This window comes from Drosophila hydei, unplaced genomic scaffold, assembly GCF_003285905.1.
Source record: "Drosophila hydei strain 15085-1641.00,03,60 unplaced genomic scaffold, DhydRS2 tig00000296-arrow-arrow-pilon, whole genome shotgun sequence".
Lineage (NCBI taxonomy): Eukaryota > Metazoa > Arthropoda > Insecta > Diptera > Drosophilidae > Drosophila > Drosophila hydei.
In genome coordinates this window covers 809,534-828,164 of record NW_022045705.1, presented here as the reverse complement: position 1 = coordinate 828,164, position 18,631 = coordinate 809,534, and the positions used below count along the sequence as shown (strand labels likewise).

At 38.8% G+C, this 18,631-nt stretch overlaps 2 protein-coding genes across 3 annotated transcripts; both read left to right on the top strand.

The window, feature by feature from the left end:
• Positions 1-58: 58 nt before the first annotated feature.
• LOC111600509 (REST corepressor) lies at positions 59-10,952 on the top strand. Of its 2 annotated transcripts, XM_030223826.1 has the most exons (12): positions 59-650; positions 1,070-1,432; positions 1,520-1,567; positions 1,626-1,760; positions 1,834-2,048; positions 2,151-2,327; positions 7,063-7,505; positions 7,823-8,138; positions 9,336-9,381; positions 9,514-9,656; positions 9,724-10,449; positions 10,760-10,952. In XM_030223826.1, the coding sequence occupies exons 2-12, from the start codon at positions 1,180-1,182 to the stop codon at positions 10,820-10,822; spliced, it is 2,565 nt and encodes an 854-aa protein (XP_030079686.1). In that variant the 5' UTR covers positions 59-650; positions 1,070-1,179; the 3' UTR covers positions 10,823-10,952. The 2 variants fall into 2 exon arrangements, with proteins under 2 accessions (XP_030079686.1, XP_023176064.1); XM_023320296.2 differs by lacking the exons at positions 7,063-7,505; positions 7,823-8,138; positions 9,336-9,381; ... (1 more) ...; positions 9,724-10,449; positions 10,760-10,952 and adding an exon at positions 4,411-4,585.
• Positions 10,953-14,134: 3,182 nt separating this feature from the next.
• LOC111601041 (deubiquitinase DESI2) lies at positions 14,135-15,035 on the top strand. The gene has a single exon (XM_023317494.2). The coding sequence runs from the start codon at positions 14,264-14,266 to the stop codon at positions 14,822-14,824; it is 561 nt and encodes a 186-aa protein (XP_023173262.1). The 5' UTR covers positions 14,135-14,263; the 3' UTR covers positions 14,825-15,035.
• Positions 15,036-18,631: the final 3,596 nt, after the last annotated feature.

Sequence of the window (18,631 nt, the reverse complement as noted above, 5' to 3'; positions counted from 1 at the left end):
CGGCAACGATGACATCGCTGAACAGGCAACAAAGAATCGAATCGACACCGCAGTACAGACATATCGATAATATCTTTTGCAACGTTGCGTGTTACAGCCACAGTTTAAATTAATTTCGGCTCTTGCGTAGATTTTACGCCGTATTACATATAAAATATATGTAAATTAATTATCTGTGTTTTAATCAAACGCCTACGGCTATTTCTACCCATTGTTACGGTAAATAGTTCGTGTGCAACGCTTAACGTACCAACTAACAAAATAAAATTAACCAACCAAACCGACAGACAAAGCTACGCTACGGTCGTTACTGACAAAGTGCGCTGTGGAACGGCCAATGCAGAAATTTGTCATACGCGAGTATTTTTTTTTCGCGTTCAGTTTAGGTTTTAGTTACCTGCGCGCAACAACCCCGTCGCCTTAGCCGCTGCGTTTCCAATACTAAAACTCGAACATATTCCAAATGTGTGCATTGCATGAGCAACAATACCGCTCCGCGTTGTAATTTGCCAAACTCTAAACCGTGTTAATAAGCGAAAGCATCCGCAGCAACATTTAATTCTCGGCGATTGTTTGAGGCGCGCGTCTTCTAATTCTCATTTTTTCTCTCGCATTTTTGTTTGTTTATTGCAAACGGATAGCAGTTAAAGGTAAGACAGATAGTGTATTTAAAATGTGTATTATACGTGTTTAAAATGTGCACTTTGCATTGCATCTCAGCTGCTTGGCCTAATCACGCACACACTCACAATCATCGTACACATACAGCCACACGCGCGAATACACACGCGCATACACACATTTATAGATGTGTATAGCGCACGCACATATACAGATGTATATCCATTTGACAGCACACTACACACTACGGCTGTTAGCGACAAAGTGCGACTCGTAGCCAGCTTGCCTACTTTGCTTAAAATGCGCCGAGTTTCTATTTAATATCATTATTTTTTCGGTTTTTTTGCTTGATTTTGCTTGGCTGCTTGCTTTCTTAATTTGTTGTCTTAGTTTTTTGGGAGAGAGAATTGTACATTAACCATATTGGAAATATTGTTTGGATTTACAGTTGCTCCCTGTTGGTGCTGTTGTTTGTTTGTTTTCTTTGTTGTTGGAGTTGCAACAATTCGCAGCACGCTGGAGAAACAAAATAAACGCTCCCAGCTCATACGCGACAAAATGGTGTTGGCCGAGCGCAACACCGGTGACATAGTCCGCAATGGCCGCCGCTCACGTGGACCCAGCCCCAATACACATCAAAGTGGTGGTGGCAGCGCTGCCACTGCTGCCGCGGCCGCTGCCGCTGGTCATGCCCACAATGCAGGCGGCCTGGGAGTAGGTGGCAACTCTGTGAATACAGGCACAGCCAATGAAAAGGCTGCAGCTGCTGTCACAGGAGCCGGCACGCCCGAGAGCTCCGATGATGATAACTGTGAGTATATAGATGACTTTATAAATATGTGCACATCATTTTTATTAAAATTTCCTACTTCTTTATCCTAACTTGATCTCCATGTAGCCACCAAACGTAATGGCAAATCCAAGGCGAAGCAATCAGAATACGAAGGTAAGCACTATGATGCCTATTCAGTAATTCAGCAATTCAATTTCATTTATGCTTGCAGAGAAAATTCGCGTCGGACGCGACTATCAGGCTGTGTGTCCACAGCTCGTGCCTGAACTGGATCGTCGCCCAGAGTTAATGAATGAACGCGCGCTGTTAGTTTGGTCGCCCACAAAGGAAATACCCGACATGAAGCGTAAGCAATATACGAGAGAAATAACTAGGGCTATCTATCTATAAAACTAACTTCTCTTCAACGTGTCCTTCAGTTGAGGAATACATTTCGGTGGCCAAGGACAAGTATGGCTATAATGGGGAACAGGCTTTGGGCATGTTGTTCTGGCATAAACACGATTTGGAGCGCGCTGTCATGGATTTGGCCAACTTTACGCCTTTTCCCGATGAATGGACCATGGAGGATAAAGTCCTGTTCGAGCAAGCCTTTCAATTTCATGGCAAAAGCTTTCATCGCATACGCCAAATGGTAGACAACTCTCTCTCTCTCTATCTATCTATCTATATATATATATATTTATTTATGTATGCAATGCACAGATATAGCTAATAATTGTGTTTATATTACTAGCTGCCAGATAAATCGATTGCCAGTTTGGTCAAGTATTATTATTCGTGGAAGAAGACGCGACATCGCAGCAGTGCAATGGATCGGCAGGAGAAAATGATTAAAGCCGCTGTCAAGGATGGCTCTGAGAATGGAAGCGAGCTTGGCAGCAATGAGGAATCGGATAACGATAACGATAAGGTAATTATTGCTTAGTACTTACAAACTCGATCGATAAATCGAATGAAAACAAAACCAAAAAACTCTTAAAAACTAAACAACGACAATAAGCAAGACCACTCCTCCGAGACATCATCCTACTCTTCTCCATTCCACCATACATCAATACATTAACACATTAATACATCTATACATCTATACATTCATATACATCTACACGTAGAATTATTATCAGCTCGTTCCCATGCATACGTTTACCTAACTATAGGTCTCTTCTTCATCTACGCTTACCTACATACAGAAATGCACATGCACACACATTTACACACACCTCTTTCTTGAGTTGTCTTGAAGAACCAAAATCTGAATTTTGTAAACTTTGAATTAGCACATAGCTAGCTTATGAATTGAATTTTATAATTTAGACAGATCCATAGCATAGTTAATTTGTATCTATTCAAATGGAGATTATGATTGCATTTAACATCTACCACAGAAATTGACTGAAGAAGAAATCTGAGTTTATAGACGCTAAACCCACAACAGGCTCAGTTCGAAAAGTATTAAAATAATATTGAATATATATATATATCTATATAATTATATATCATTAAATAGTTCAGTTTACTCTTCTGGGGACTAAATGGATAGACAGACAGACAAAAAGATAAGTACCCAGATTAAAAGCTGATTAGATAGATAAATAGACAGATATATGGTTAGATATATGGATATAGGTACATGTACATATATAAATTGATATTAAGAAATAGCTACTTAGGTAGACAGAAAGAATATATAATCAGATATAGAATATAGGTAGGTAGATATAGGTATATACGTATAGGTATATATACGTATGTATATTTAGGTGAAAATCAACTTCTTAACAAAAATGCTGCGCATTTGCTATAAATTTTTTTTTATCATTTTTGTAGAACTCAACAAAAGACTATGTGTGTGTGTCTGGATGAGTGCGTGTGTGTGTAAGTGTGTATGTGCTTGTGTGTGTGCGTGTGCGTTCGTGCAAAAGAGGCGTGGCTTTTGAGTGGACTAAAATCAATACCAAATATAGATGCGCCTATGTCAATACGTTGATATAGCAAAATTCAAATCATACAAATGATTGATCTATATATATATAATTAGTATAATTTTTTATACTCTTTGCATAGATGGACAAATCTCCGAATATACATACATACGTATATTATTGTCCTTCTAATGATTATATAGGAGCATAACTTAGTCAACTTCTTTTGATCCACCATGAATTGGTTTTTATGTCAAACCGGTTCACAGAATCCTAACTGAAAGCGTATTAAAATCTACAAAAATGGCGAAAGTTCAAGTAGAAGTGTCCGGCTAGAAGATACCCTGTTGCTGACTCTTATCTTCTATCTAGACAGCCAAATGCATGTGCTTCTTTCTAAAGTTTATTGTAAACCCTCAATTGAGAAACTTGTGTCTTTCTGTTCTGCTTTTGATGAAGTATGACCCAAGAATATGTACGTGAGCCGAGGCAGATACAAGTTTAACTTTACAATTCTTGCAAATAAACCCAAAACCCAAATTGAAATTCAACTCATATTGCTCGAATCGTAACGTGACCCACAAACGGGGGGTTATATGCATAAATACTGAACTCATATAGTTCATCATGAACGGCATTCCTTTCCTCAGTTATCGATAATCGAACGATTCGTTCTTCTAAGTGATTCAAACTGTTCGGCTTAGTCCTGTATTCCCGAGTGATTGGTTAATGATCACTAATTAAGTGTCCAATGACAATTAACTATATGAACTGATTCAGCAAACATTGATTTATTTGAATGCTTTGCTTGCTTTTTATTTGTTTAATTTGAAGTCGATGTAACTCTACAGTTCACAACACGCAAAGGAACAATTGAACTGGTTCCGCAAACTGAAATACAGCTAGTATCTTTTTCTTTTGCTTCCTTTTTGAGGTATACATGGATGGTACAACTATATGCATTACTATATAGTATATATACTCTATAGTTATCTTTGACATTTTCTCTAGGGTAGTTAGGTTTCGCTTTATAGATATAGAGTATAAATATAGTTCGTTACTGTTTTTCAGATAATCGCCGTGCCTGCATATCTCTCATAAGAACTTACCCACACACCCGCACACACATACACGCACATGCACTCGCACACACAGACGTACAATATTTTTGTATGTATTCTATGCCAAAACGAAAATAAAAAAATTACACTGACCAACATCTTTAAGACTTACACTAACGTACATGAGTGTTTTTTTTTTTAATAATTAAATTTTTTTTTAAGTTTCGAAATTAAGTAAAACAAAAGAAAATTGATATTGCTTGACCTAGACGTAAGGCACATATCTAATATTATTATATACTATAGTAATTTATAACAAATATATTTTGTATTCAACAAAACAAAAACCAAGATCGAAAAAGCTTATTCGAAAATGATATATATGAATCAAATAGTTATATATTCAAAAATCTATATATAGAGAAAGATATATTGAGTTATTGAGCTTAAATGAATGTTGATTGATAATCATTAATGATAATATGATAATGATAATGATAATGGTAATGATAATGATAATGATAATGCTGATGATAATCACAAAAGTAAATGCTAACATTAAGAAACAAAAAAGAAAACTACAAAAATAATAAACAACAAATATATTCATATGTGTTTCTTATTCATAAAATCAAAAACAAAAAAAAAGAAAAAAAAAAATAAAATCACAAGTTGAAAATGCAATAATAAAAATAACAAAGAAAATATAAACATTAAAAATAATAATTTTAAACATAGCAAATAGTTCACATAGTTCTACCTCATATCGAGAGGCTTTGGCGTGCAGTGATAGTTAATCAATTATACATCTATCTATCTGTCTTCATCTAGAAGTTGAGAATGTTTTCCGATTTGCTCGAGCACTTTCAGATCTATCTGTTGACAGGTTTCATCAATGATGAACAATGGAAAACTGCTTAACTCTTTGCTTATTTTCTGTTTAGCTACTCAATGAAATGTATTGGGTCGAGAAACGAGCTTATGTCAAAGTTGAAATTTCAATCGAGCATTAACATTGTTCTACAATAGAGCATTAGACAGTTATATGATGAGCTTAAGAGCCTAATACACTCGTACACACATACGCACATACGCATACACACACGCACACATATATATTCATACTAATGTTCCCGTTATGCCTCCTGATTGTCCTGCTAACTGAATAGTCATTTTCAAATTATTGTCAAACATGTATATATAAATTTATTTTTATATGTATACCTGTATATATTATATATATACAATTTCAATGATTATTTTCTAAGCTTTATTGTGATTGATTTAATTATTGGCTTTTTGTGCCCGAATTTTTGCTTAATTTATGTTTAGTTTTTCCGTTTTACAATATATAATATATTTATATATAAATGCCTCGCGTCCCGTTCCCTTTCCAAAAGCTTCCCCTTAGAACAGCTCGATAAGTTATTCATTTGTAATGGAACGTCGCACGTTCCGCGCTCACTCAATGCTCGCAGCATTTACACTGCGTTCCATTCGTTTTCATTTGTTCCAAGTTTAAAATTAATTTCTCTGAACTAAATGAAAAGTTAATATTTCTGCATTTTATTTGGACCTAAGCTGAAATCTTAATATTTGTACACAAGCAAACAAACAAAAACCTATAAACACGCACACACACACACACGTACGTGCAACTCCAACGCAACTTCAGCAAGAGAGTGAGAGAGTGTAAGAGAAAAAATTCCTTAAAAAAAAAAATCAAATGAGTTTGATCAACAATTGCCCAAGCATTTATAAATTCCGCATGCAGATGTGTATGTATGTGTAAGAGCGTATGTGTGTATGTATGTATGTTTATTTGAGAGTCGAGCGTTTCAGCGTTTTATTGCAGTGCCCTTTTAGTACCGAAAACAAATCAAAACAAATAAAGTCCTAAACACAAAAATGGATCAAATAAAAAATACCAAAAATACCAAAGACAAAAAGTACCACACAAAACACGCTTCGAAAATACACATGATGCAGAGAAAGCAGCCGTTTCCAAACTGACGACACACATATGCATGCAGACACACACACAAGCACACATATATATACACACATTCACACGCATACATATTCATGCGCTTCGAAGTCCAAATATAGCAGCAGAGCAAGCTTTGAAAATCTATGGGAAAAGGAAGAAAAAAGCAACAACAATAACAGCAATTTAATGAAGAGTTAGAAGAAGAAAAAAGTAGCACATTTTGTTTGTGCAATATTTTCGTTTTTGTTTTTTGCTTTGAAGAGTTGATGATGTTCAAGTGGGGGTGGGGTTTTGCTGGAGGTGGGGGCTTGTGTGCGAGCTTATAGTAATTTTGAGATCTTAGACAGCAACATACAAACAAACTACCTTTTAAGTGTTACCAAGTGAACTAAAGCAAAAAAAAAAACCAACAAACTGTTTTTTTCTCTTCTCTTTGCATTTACTGTCAAAATAAACCAACACAAACACATTAAAAAAAAATAATACCATTGTCCGTAAAAAAAAACCAACAATGATCCTTTAATATAACGTAACGTACGATCGTCAATCAATAATGAAAAACCCCAAACGATATCCAAATTCAATGAATTCGCTTGCTGCTGCTGCTATTTGCGACTGCGTCGGTATTAACCAAACAAATCAAACCAAAAAATCAACAAAAATAAACGACAGAGGGCGCATAACAACAATGGTGGCTTGCCTGGAAGCAATGGAAGTGCCAACAGCAGCAATGCAAATGGGGATAACGGAAATAACAATGGCGGTAGCAGCGGCAGTGGCGTTGGCGCAGGCAGTGGCAGTAATACCAATAACAGCAACAACAACAGCAGCAGTAACAACAGCATTGAACTGGATGCCGAACAGCTGTACATCTCTACGCATGCCTTGGGCGATGATATGCTCGGCTTTGCCCTTCCTGGCTTTGGTCTGACCAGCGACAATGGCATCGAGTTCGATAACGATAACCACAATCACAATTCTGGCAGCACTGGCAACAGCAACGGCAGCGCCCGACGTGTCGTGGGCGGTTTTTGCAAAAATTGCAACGTTGTCTGCTACATATTGTTCGATTCGCCATTGGGTCGCATGTGCAAAAGTTGTCACACGCACTGGAGGTAGATATTCCCATAAAAAAAAACCAACTAGATAAATTATGTTGTAAAATTCGAAGCTAATGCTAAGTTTTTCTCTCTCTCTCTCTTTCTCTCTCTTTCCATTCTTACGCTCTTTGAACTCGTACAAAAACTGAATGTTGCATAACTTGTTGACCTACGCACGCACTCACATACACATACACACAACCACACACACACACGCACACACACTCTCACGCGTCCATTCATTTTTGATATTGTGCTTGTTGTGCCTCTTTTCCCACCTCTTTCCATTCTCCATTCGATATTTTGTTGTTGTTGCTTTGCTCATGCAATAGACGCACTGGGGACCGACGTCCCATCTCTGGTCCGGATAGCATTGCATCCTCGAAACGTTCCACACACAACAACAACAACAATACAAATAATAATAACAATAATAATAATAATAGCAATAACAATAACAACAACAATAATAGCAGTAACAGCAACAATAACAACAGCAGCAGCGCCACAGCGGCAGATCGTTCCAAGCGTAAACCGCCACGTGGCATGTATATCAATCACGATGATCTCACCGCCCTGGCCGGCTGCAAAAATCCGTGCGAATATTTAGCCGAAGGCGATCGCAAAATAGCCGCCCTAATGGCCGAAGTAAGAAATGTTAAGTTTTTATTTATCTATTATCAACAACAAAAACAACATCAGTAATAACTTTTGTTCGGTTTGATATGCTATTTGGAATGTAGAAGCTTTGTGGACTGAAAAACATAGACGAAATTTACTCTAAGACCCTTTTAACAACTTTGTAGATCGACGTCTGTGCTAGCTGGCGTTCAAAATTCTTGGCCTGGAATGTAAGCTTTGAGTACGTTCCACTTCAATGGAATGTGAAAAGCTTTTGTGTTACATCCCTGTCTATGGAACTGAAATGTCAAAAGCTTTAACTTCATTTTAATCTTGTTAGGATGGAATGACATAAATTCCAGTAATAAAGCTGAAGGCAAAAGCTTGCAATTACATTCCTGTTTAAGCTTTCGACATGTCAGTACATGCTTCAGTGCATTCCACATTGATTACCCTGTAAAGACTTCGAATGTTAGATCAAATGGTTTGTTTGCTTGGTCCTTACATTCCAGTTCGATACGATCTATTTGTTTTGTTAACTGGAAAGTCATTCATAGACTTGACTTACTCTACATACAAGCTTGCGTCAGTCCAGGCTTTTATTATCAATTTCCAAAGCAACAAATTCTTTTAACATTCCAGTATTGATTAAGTTATATTTGCTATATGGTTTTTACAGGGTATGTAAGCAGTATTACAGCGAAAATGTTGCTTTTAACGCTTAAGCATAAGAAACTATGAACTCTAGGGTATGTTGAGCTATATCAGTTCAGTTAAGGAATAAAAGTAAATATTATTAAGTCTTATATAGGGTATCCAGCTAGGCATAATGTTAGTAATTTGTCTTAAATATTTTAAGCTTTACACCTGCTCTTTAACATATTTGTAGGGTATCTAGAGCCTCATCAGTTGTCTTCAAAGGATTTTTGAGCTTTTGCATGTGTTTGGTTTGAAATTGTTCTTTGCCATTTATTTACACACACACACACACATAGACCTGCAGCTTGCATGTCGTATCGTTTATGTCATATCATGCACACATACAAACGCAGCTCATATCGCACACACACACACACACACGTACTTGTACATGTATGGAATTGACTCTGACTTTGACTTGACCGTATTTACGATCTAGACAGACTTGACATCCCGTTTCCCCCCCACTCGCTGTCTCTCTCTTTCCAAACTTTTGGATTTAATGCCCCATGGCCCATTTCACAGATACAAAAGAATAGGCAACTATTGGAACAGCTGGAAAAGGACTGCAGCGACGGCCAGCAGCTAGAAGAGAGCGGCAGCAATGCAGCTAAAGCGACGCCAGCAGCAGCAGCAGGAGCAGGAGAGACGACAGCAACGACGACGTCGACGTCCACAGGCACAGCAACAGCGACGGCGACAGCGACGCCAACAGCAGCAGCAGCAGCCGCAGCAGCAGCAGCAGCAGCAACAACTGCGCAGCCAGCGCGCATTTCACCACGTTGGACAATTGATGAGAATAAAGTCGTTTTGCTTGCATTGCGTGACTATGGCAAAAACTTTCAGGTAAGTGATTAGGCTCAGATTGCCGTTAGGGAGCAATTCAATAATGATTTGATTGTGATCTATTTAGATGATTGCCAAGGTGGTTGGCACCAAGACGGAGGCGCATGTGCGCAGCTACTATGTTACCAATCGACGACGCTACAATCTAGATGAGATCGTTAAGGAATACGAAGCCAAGGCTGAGGAGGCACTGCTCGAGGAGCAGGGCACAGAGGCGGCAGCAACAGCAACCGCGGCAGCAACGGCAGCAGGAGCCACTGCTGCAACTGCGGCTACAGCAGCAACCGCTGCCAACACCTCCAGTGAACCGAGCGAGGAACAGCCGCTATCGAAAAAAGATGAGCCAGCTAAAAAGAAGTCGGACGTGAGCACTGACAGCAGCTCGACAACAGCAGCAACTGCCAGCACAGCTGTAGCTGCCGCAGCGGCAACAGCTGTGGCAGCAACTGGCTCTGCCGCTGGTGCTGCTGCTGCTGCTGTTACTAAAGCAACGCCCACTATAACAATTGTCGACGAATCGGATACGGCGACCAGCTCCTCGGGCAGCGATGCAGTTCAAATTGTTGCCAATTCTGTCTCCACCTCAACGCTCTCAAGCAACAGCAGCAGCAACAACAACAACAACAGCAGCAATAGCAACAGCAACAACAATAGCAGCAGCAACAGCAGCAGCGCCGCGCCCGCCAAAACAGCGACCAACAACAATCACAACGAATTAGCTGACAGCGAGGACTCGTCCCTAACGCTCAAACCAAGTCACGTTCCATCCGCTAAACGTGAAAATTCCGAATTGGTAAGTGAAGACAAGCTTAGCCGCTAAGCAGTTAGTCAAAATTACTCGCTGTAGCTTACTCGCTCTAGTTTACTCGCTGTAGTCAATTCGTTGTCAATAGCCGTTGAGCGCCTTTTATTTACTCGATATAACTTACTCGCATTTGCAGAACTTCTGTAAACTTACTCGTTGACAGCTTACTCGCTGCGAAGTACTCGTTGCTAGTTTTCTGTTGTGCGAGTTGTTTGCATTTTATTCATTCTCAGCTACTCGTTGTACACATCTGAACTTGCACTCGCTAACAATTTTGTGTTCTCGTTGCTTTTTATAGAACACTGCCGATTTGCCGCCAGTCAAGAAAATTGCGCTCGCCGTCGAGTTCCTGGCTAAGTGAGAGCCACGCCCATATACAAAAAAGAGAAAGAAACGCGCCCCGCGTTGGATGGCTGCAAATAACTGATGCCTGTTTAAAAGCCGACACATATAGACATAGATATATATATATATAAATATATATGTATATGCACCTATATATATATCTATATAACGAACGATGGATATTATAGATATATGTATATATATATGTGTATATATATATGTGTATATATATACCCAAAGGTTTTTTTTGGCGTGTGTTAAAAATTTCAGATGTGTCGAGCTCTATTTAGCTAATACAACTTTTTATTTGATATATATCAGTTACACATACATACACACACACACACACACACACGTATATATATATATATATACATTTACTTTTACAATTATCGCTTGCTTAGTTTATTCAGCTTTTTATTATATAATTTTTCATTTTTATTTCTATTTAATTTTTTTTAAAACTTTTTTTTTTGATATTTCTGATCTGCTCAAGTTTTACGTCTTCTATGACAAAAGTCTTATTTAATTTTTTTATTTTGTTTATAAATATATGTTTTATTGTAACAATCAGATCGTGCGCTTGTAAAGGCGCTGCGATTACATTTAATCGTTTATCGATAGCTATTTCGATAGGTTTTCCTATTTCCTTTTTATTAAACACACAGACGAGGGAGACACATGGTTGGCTAGATGACTGCTAAAGAGTTTGCTACTAAAGCATTCGCATACACACACACACACACACACACTGCACAACAAAAACAACAAACAAACAAACAACCTACAACAACAAACAACAAAGAAACACGAAATATGCCAACAGCAACAGCAGTAGACAAAACAAAAGTTACTACTACAATTTATGTATTTAATAATTATTAATATTAATATTAATATAAAAAACAAAGGAATACAAAAAAAAACAAGAAAACAAACGTGAATATTGTATAATTAATAATGTAAAACAAACACAAATCCTTTTTTTTTCATGCTGTAATTTTAGGCATAGGCAACATTTTTGGGTAACGCTTGTATACAACATACAACAACAACACACTGAAAAACAACGACAAGAACACACAACAACTGATAAATTCACAGCGACATACAACAACACAACCAATATGTTGTAGAAAATGAACAACAACAACACACAACTAACAATGGGGAAGACGACAAACACATACAACAGCCACATCACAGAGCAAAGCAACTACACAACACTATAATGTACAAGAAGAAGAAGAATCACAGACATGGATAGCAACATGACACAACAACAACGCAGAGTAGAACTCAGAGAAGAAGAAGCACACACAAGAACAAGAACAACACACCACTAAACAGCAACAACAACAAGAACAGAGAAAACACAGAGAGCAACAGCGCAAGGTGTTTGTTATGGTACAATTTTTCTTATAAATTAAACAATATTTTTTTTTTATATATATAAGCGATTTTTAAGAGTTTTTTAAGTTTGGGTTTTAATTTTGGTTTCTGCCACGAAATATACACTCACACACACACACACACCTAAGCATGATAACAAATTGTATACAAGAAGCTAAAAGAAAACCCGTTTAAGAACTTACAGAATAAAATAAATTAAAATAAAATAAATATTTGCAAAAGTGTTTATATCTGAGCCGAACGAGTTGTTCCACTCGCTACCTTTGGGCTTAGACTAACGAGTTGGCATAGAAGTGCTGCAGACTGGGCAAAGCATAAGCGTTACATTTGGGGTTCACTGAGTGAGTGGCGTCTGCTTGTCAGTATGCAGTGAATACGATCAACGCTGTACTTTCATATTGGCTAATATTGGCTAAAAGCAACGAGCCGATCTACTTGTTACCTGAGTCTTAAGCTAACGAGTAACAACTGCGATGTCCAAAGTGCATGCCGCTCTTCGTTTCTTCCACTCGTTACTCGTTAGCGAAAAAAATGCAGCTCCCGAAAGTATGCATTGAGCTTTTGACCCGGGTTTGCTCTTGCAGCATATTCAAGTGCACATAAGGGATGCTAATCAATGTATGCAGGCACACACACACACACATACACATGCGTATACTTATGTATGCTGTGGAAGAGCAATAAAGCTCATCTATAAATGCAAAAGTTTTGCCCGGGTTCATGCATATGGAAAAAAAGCTAGCTGCCCACAGGCCAAATAGTTCGTTCGAACTAATAACCGAATTAGTGACACTATTTTGTATATTTTATATATATGTATTTATTTATGCATGCAGAACTCATCAGTCAAACTAGCGAGCGGAAGTGTGAACAAGAAGATCGAGTGTAAGCTTAAATGAACGAATTGGCTGAGATGGAAATAAGATTCGTAATGTTTAGTGTAAGACGAAGCTCTACTCGTTACAGGTGGGTAAGAGATAGAGAGCGAGAGAGAGATTAGTGAGAGAGAGCAAGGAACAGCGAGCAATCAACGCTTCAGACTTAGCTTCATTCATTTTTAGATTCATTGTTGAAGATAGCGAAATAGATACAGACAGACAGACAGACACTGTATGAGCGAGAGATAGAGACAGAGAGAGAGAGAGTAGTAGTGAGGGACACAGGAATATTTATAAAGACAGAGACAACCGAGAGAGCGAAAGAGAGGCAGAGGGTATACACGCGTCGTCATCATTGAGTTGCCTGTCGAAAATCATGACAGGAACAGGCTGCGCAGCGAGCTTTGCCTAAGCTTTCGCTTTCGCTTTCATATTGCGATGCGCTGCGATGCGGAGCGAATCAAAGCTTTGATTTGTTGCTTCCCACACGCACAAGCACATAGAACAAACGAAAAAAATGTCAACAAATTGTGTTGAATGTTATTCAAATCGTACAAAAAATATCGCAGTTAAATATGAATATATAATATATAATATATAAAATCAAATTCAAAATTATACGCGAAAAACTACTGAAAATAAAACAAGGCAAAGAAAGCAAAAAACAACTCAAGCGACAGCAAAGGCAAAAAGATAAAGGCAGCGGCAGCGGCAACGGTAGCAGCAGTAGCGCAGCAGCAGCAGCAGCAGTAGCAGCAGCAGCGGCAACGGAAATTAACTAAAAAAACGCTAAAAAAGGAACAAAAACAAAGTCAAAGACCAAGCAAAAAAAAAAGTAAGAGAAGCATACGTAAAAGCAGAGCCAATTAAAACAATAGCAAAGGAACACAAGCAAGAACAACAACAACTACAACAGCAAAAGCAACGGCAGGCAAAGACAGGAGAGCATAGTGCACTGAGCAGTGAGCAGCGAAGCAAAAGGAAAAGAGCAACAAGCAGCAACAGCAACAATTGTGCATGCGTTTGCTTGTGTGTGCGTGAGCGAGTGAGTGCGTGTGAGTGTGCGTGCTTGTGCGTGTGCGTGCGAGTGTGTCCGTGTGCGCTTGCATATCTGCTTTTAAGGCTTTACCCGTGCTGAAGCAACTGCCTCCCACCCCCGAATATTGATGAAAAAAGTGAGCATGTTCTTCAATCGAATGCCGTTGCTCAGTTGCTTTAGCGGTACTAGCGAAAGCTGCGAGGAGCTGTTGCCATTGAGTGGGGCCATGCGCAAGGAACCCGTTATATTGAATGTCTACGATTTGTTTGCCATCAATGAGTATGTAACGCCACTTGGTTTGGGCATCTTTCATACTGGCATTCAGGTCTACGGCACGGAATATACTTTTGGCGGACATAGCTTAAGTAATACGGGCATCTTTGAGCTTGCGCCGCGCAGTGCTCAACAGGAGCTGGGACAAAATTTCCGCTACCGTGAGAGCATCCACTTGGGCCACACTCATCTCAGCCGCGACGAGGTGCGTCGCATTGTGGAGCAATTGGGCTGGCAATTCACTGGCAACAGCTATCATCTGACCAGCCACAATTGCAATCACTTCTCGGATGCCATGTCGCGGATTCTGTGTGGCCGGCAGATACCTGGTTGGATCAATCGCTTGGCACACTTTGTTGGCTGTGTGCCATTTCTTGAGCGTTGCTTGCCCCCTGATTGGCTAACTCCCATGTAAGTGGGCGTGGCCACTTCGAAGGGGTAGCCAGCCAACGGAGGGGGTGAAGGGATGTGTGTGTATGGACAGCTCAATAGAAATCATATTCTCTTTTTTATATTCATTTATTCATTCAATTCGATTTTTCGTTAATGTGTCCCAACAGTTAGTTAGGGGAACCCCAACAACAAGTATCATCCAATCCAAATCCTAATAAATAGCTCTATATTAACTTTCTCTCATTTTGTAGATTCAAAGAGTAGCGATTGAGGAGTATCGAGGGAGAAAAAGCGAGTAGTAAATGGCGAGTAGCGAATAGCGAGGAACGAGTCGCAAGAGAGGAGTGAGGAGTAGCGTGTGGTGAGTAGCAAGGAGTGAGAAGTAGTGAGCATTGAGTGGTGAGTAGCGAGTGGTGAGTAGCAAGGAGTGAGGATTAGCGAGTGGTGAGTAGCAAGTAGCGAGTAGCAAGTAGCGAGTAGCGAGCGTGGAGTAGCGAGTGGCTGTTGACGAGTGACGGTAGGCGGATGAAGGGTAGCGAAGGGCCAGTAACAAGTGACGAGTATAGAATTATATATAACTGTACTTTGATTTGAAATGGGCTGAAATGTAATTGTAATGAATGGCACGTAGGGTAACGAGTAAGGACAAGCGAGAAAAATATACTTACAAACATATAAATGTAAATATATACGAGTCAAACTATCATGATTATAGCGAGTAACGTGTGACGTGTAGCGGATGTTGAGTGGCAAGTGAGATATATTTTATATAAATGTATTTATAATAGAATATTGTTAGTTTTCTACGATTTCTGCAGTTTAATTTTTTGTTAGGGGAGCAGACGAGCAGGCGAGAACTATATTTTATATACACAAACTTCACAATTGTTCACAGTTTTCGGTTGTAGCAAGGAACGAGTAAATAGTTACATTTTGTGTAAATTTTCTCAATAGCATCTTTTTAACTTTTGATAAAGTTGTACGGCTGTTAGGTGAAAGCTTGGGGGTTTCAATTATAGAGAGTAGCGCGTAAAATGTAGCGAGTGAGTACCAGCGAGTGACGAATCATACACAATTATATTCTCATAAAATATATAATCATTAGAATAATCTGAGCTGTTCTCTAATTTAAGCCATTGCAAAACTCGAGAGATTAAATTGTGACGAGTTGCGAGAAAAAAAGTAGCGATCAATGGCAAATTATTGTAATATCAATGTACGTATCTATGTTTACTATATGTGTAACAGTTGTATAGTTCACCAGTTGAACTCGATAGAGAATAGATTGCTTGTCGCAAGTGACGAGCTTAATGTTATATGTGTTGTTCGAATTTACTCAAAACTGGTTTCTATTGTTAAGCCTATGTAAGTTATGCAAGTTCAATTTTCTTGGAAGTTTTTCACTTAACTGAAATTGTGAGAAGTAGCAAGTAAGAAGTAGCGAGAGGCGGGTGAGGAGCGACTAGAAAAATTGACTCAACTTTGTTAACTACTTTATTTTTTTTTATACGAAATCTAAGCTCAAGTTAAATTTTATTGGAAAGATTACGATGTAATTGTGGCGAGCAGGGTGTAGCGAGTAGCGAGTAAGAAATAACGAGTGACGAACTATCTTTGGTATACATGTACTATTTATTTATGTAATCTTGTGTAAACTTGAATGATACTCAGATGAAACACTTTTTGATAGGCCAGTTATACAAAATATACCAAATAAAAGCTAAATGTACAAAAATTCGAAGTTCTGATTCATTGATTATCGCTCGCAAAAACTAACGACTGGGCTGGGCATAAGGCTGGGCATAAGGGTAAGTTAAGGAAGTCACACGAAGACACCTTGAGCACTTATTGATGATTAATTCCTCCGCCGTTGGACTGAAGGCAAAAGCAAAGTTGACCAAGCCATCAAAGTACGTGATATATATGCATATATTGATATATACAGTGATATATGTATGCTGTCTTACTAATGAACCTAAACTATCAACATTTGGGCGCCACCAGAGAAATGCTGACATTGGTAGTTCGAGCTCCCCTTCCATTATTTATCATTGTTGTTTAGATTTGCAACATTCACCATGGCAAACAAATAAAGAAATTGGAATTAAAATTATCTTCTACTCTTCTACTCTTCTACTCTTCTACTCTTCTACTCTTCTACTCTTCTACTCTTCTACTCTTCTACTCTTCTACTCTTCTACTCTTCTACTCTTCTACTCTTCTACTCTTCTACTCTTCTACTCTTCTACTCTTCTACTCTTCTACTCTTCTACTCTTCTACTCTACTCTTCTACTCTTCTACTCTTCTACTCTTCTACTCTTCTACTCTTCTACTCTTCTACTCTTCTACTCTTCTACTCTTCTACTCTTCTACTCTTCTACTCTTCTACTCTTCTACTCTTCTACTCTTCTTATACTCTTCTTATATATATATACTATATATACTCTTATACTCTTATACTCTTATACTCTTATACTCTTATACTCTTATACTCTTCTACTCTTATACTCTTATACTCTTATACTCTTATACTCTTATACTCTTATACTCTTATACTCGGAGACGCGTGAGACGCGGAGACGCGGAGACGCGGAGACGCGGAACGCGGAGACGCGGAGACGCGGAGACGCGGAGACGCGGAGACGCGGAGACGCGGAGACGCGGAGACGCGGAGACGCGGAGACGCGGAGACGCGGAGACGCGGAGACGCGGAGACGCGGGAGACGCGGAGACGCGGAGACGCGGAGACGCGGAGACGCGGAGACGCGGAGACGCGAGACGCGGAGACGCGGAGACGCGGAGACGCGGCGACGCGGAGACGCGGAGACGCGGAGAGCGGAGACGCGGATACGCGGAGACGCGGAGACGCGGAGACGCGGAGACGGCGGAGACGCGGAGACGCGGAGACGCGGAGAGCGGGAGACGCGGAGACGCGGAGACGCGGAGACGCGGAGAAGCGAGACGGGCGCGGAGACGCGGAGACGCGGAGACGCGACTCTTATACTCTTATACGCTTATACATCTTATACCCCCTACACTCTTATAACTCTTATACTCTTATACTCTTATACTCCTTATACTCTTATACTCTTATACTCCTTATAATCTTATACTCTTATACTCTGATACTTATACTCTATACTCTTATACTCTTATACTCTTATACTCTATACCGTACTCTTATACTCCTTACTTACTCTAGACTCTTATACTCTTATACTCTTATACTCTTATACTCTTATACTCTTATACTCTTATACTCCTTAGACGCTTATACTCTTATACTTACCTTATACTCTGTATACTCTTATAAATATTATAGCTCTTATACTCTTATACTCTTATACTCTTATAACTCTTATACTCTTATACTCTTATACCTTATACTCTTATACTCTTATACTTACCTATACTCTTATACTCTTATACTCTTATTACTCTTATACTCTTATACCTCTTATACTCTTATACTCTTATACTCTTATACTCTTAATACTCTTATACTCTTATACTCTTATACTCTTATACTCTTATAACTCTTATACTCTTATACTCTTATACTCTTATACTCTTATACTCTTATACTCTTATACTCTTATACTCTTATACTCTTATACTCTTATACTCTTATACTCTTATACTCTTATACTCTTATACTCTTATACTCTTATACTACTGTACCATTATACTCTTATACTCTTATACTCTTATACTCTTATACTCTTTTACTCTTTTACTCTTTTACTCTTTTACTCTTTTACTCTTTTACTCTTTTACTCTTTTACTCTTTTACTCACTCCTATTTCCCATGGAACAATGCATAATGTA

Bases quoted from the DNA above. Each gene is read 5' to 3' on its own strand.
- LOC111600509 (XM_030223826.1), top strand. From the start codon at position 1,180: ATGGTGTTGGCCGAGCGCAACACCGGTGACATAGTCCGCAATGGCCGC. The intron at 7,506-7,822 runs GTAGATATTCCC...CTCATGCAATAG, and splicing joins AGTTGTCACACGCACTGGAG to ACGCACTGGGGACCGACGTC. The intron at 8,139-9,335 runs GTAAGAAATGTT...CCCATTTCACAG, and splicing joins TAGCCGCCCTAATGGCCGAA to ATACAAAAGAATAGGCAACT.
- LOC111601041 (XM_023317494.2), top strand. From the start codon at position 14,264: ATGAAAAAAGTGAGCATGTTCTTCAATCGAATGCCGTTGCTCAGTTGC.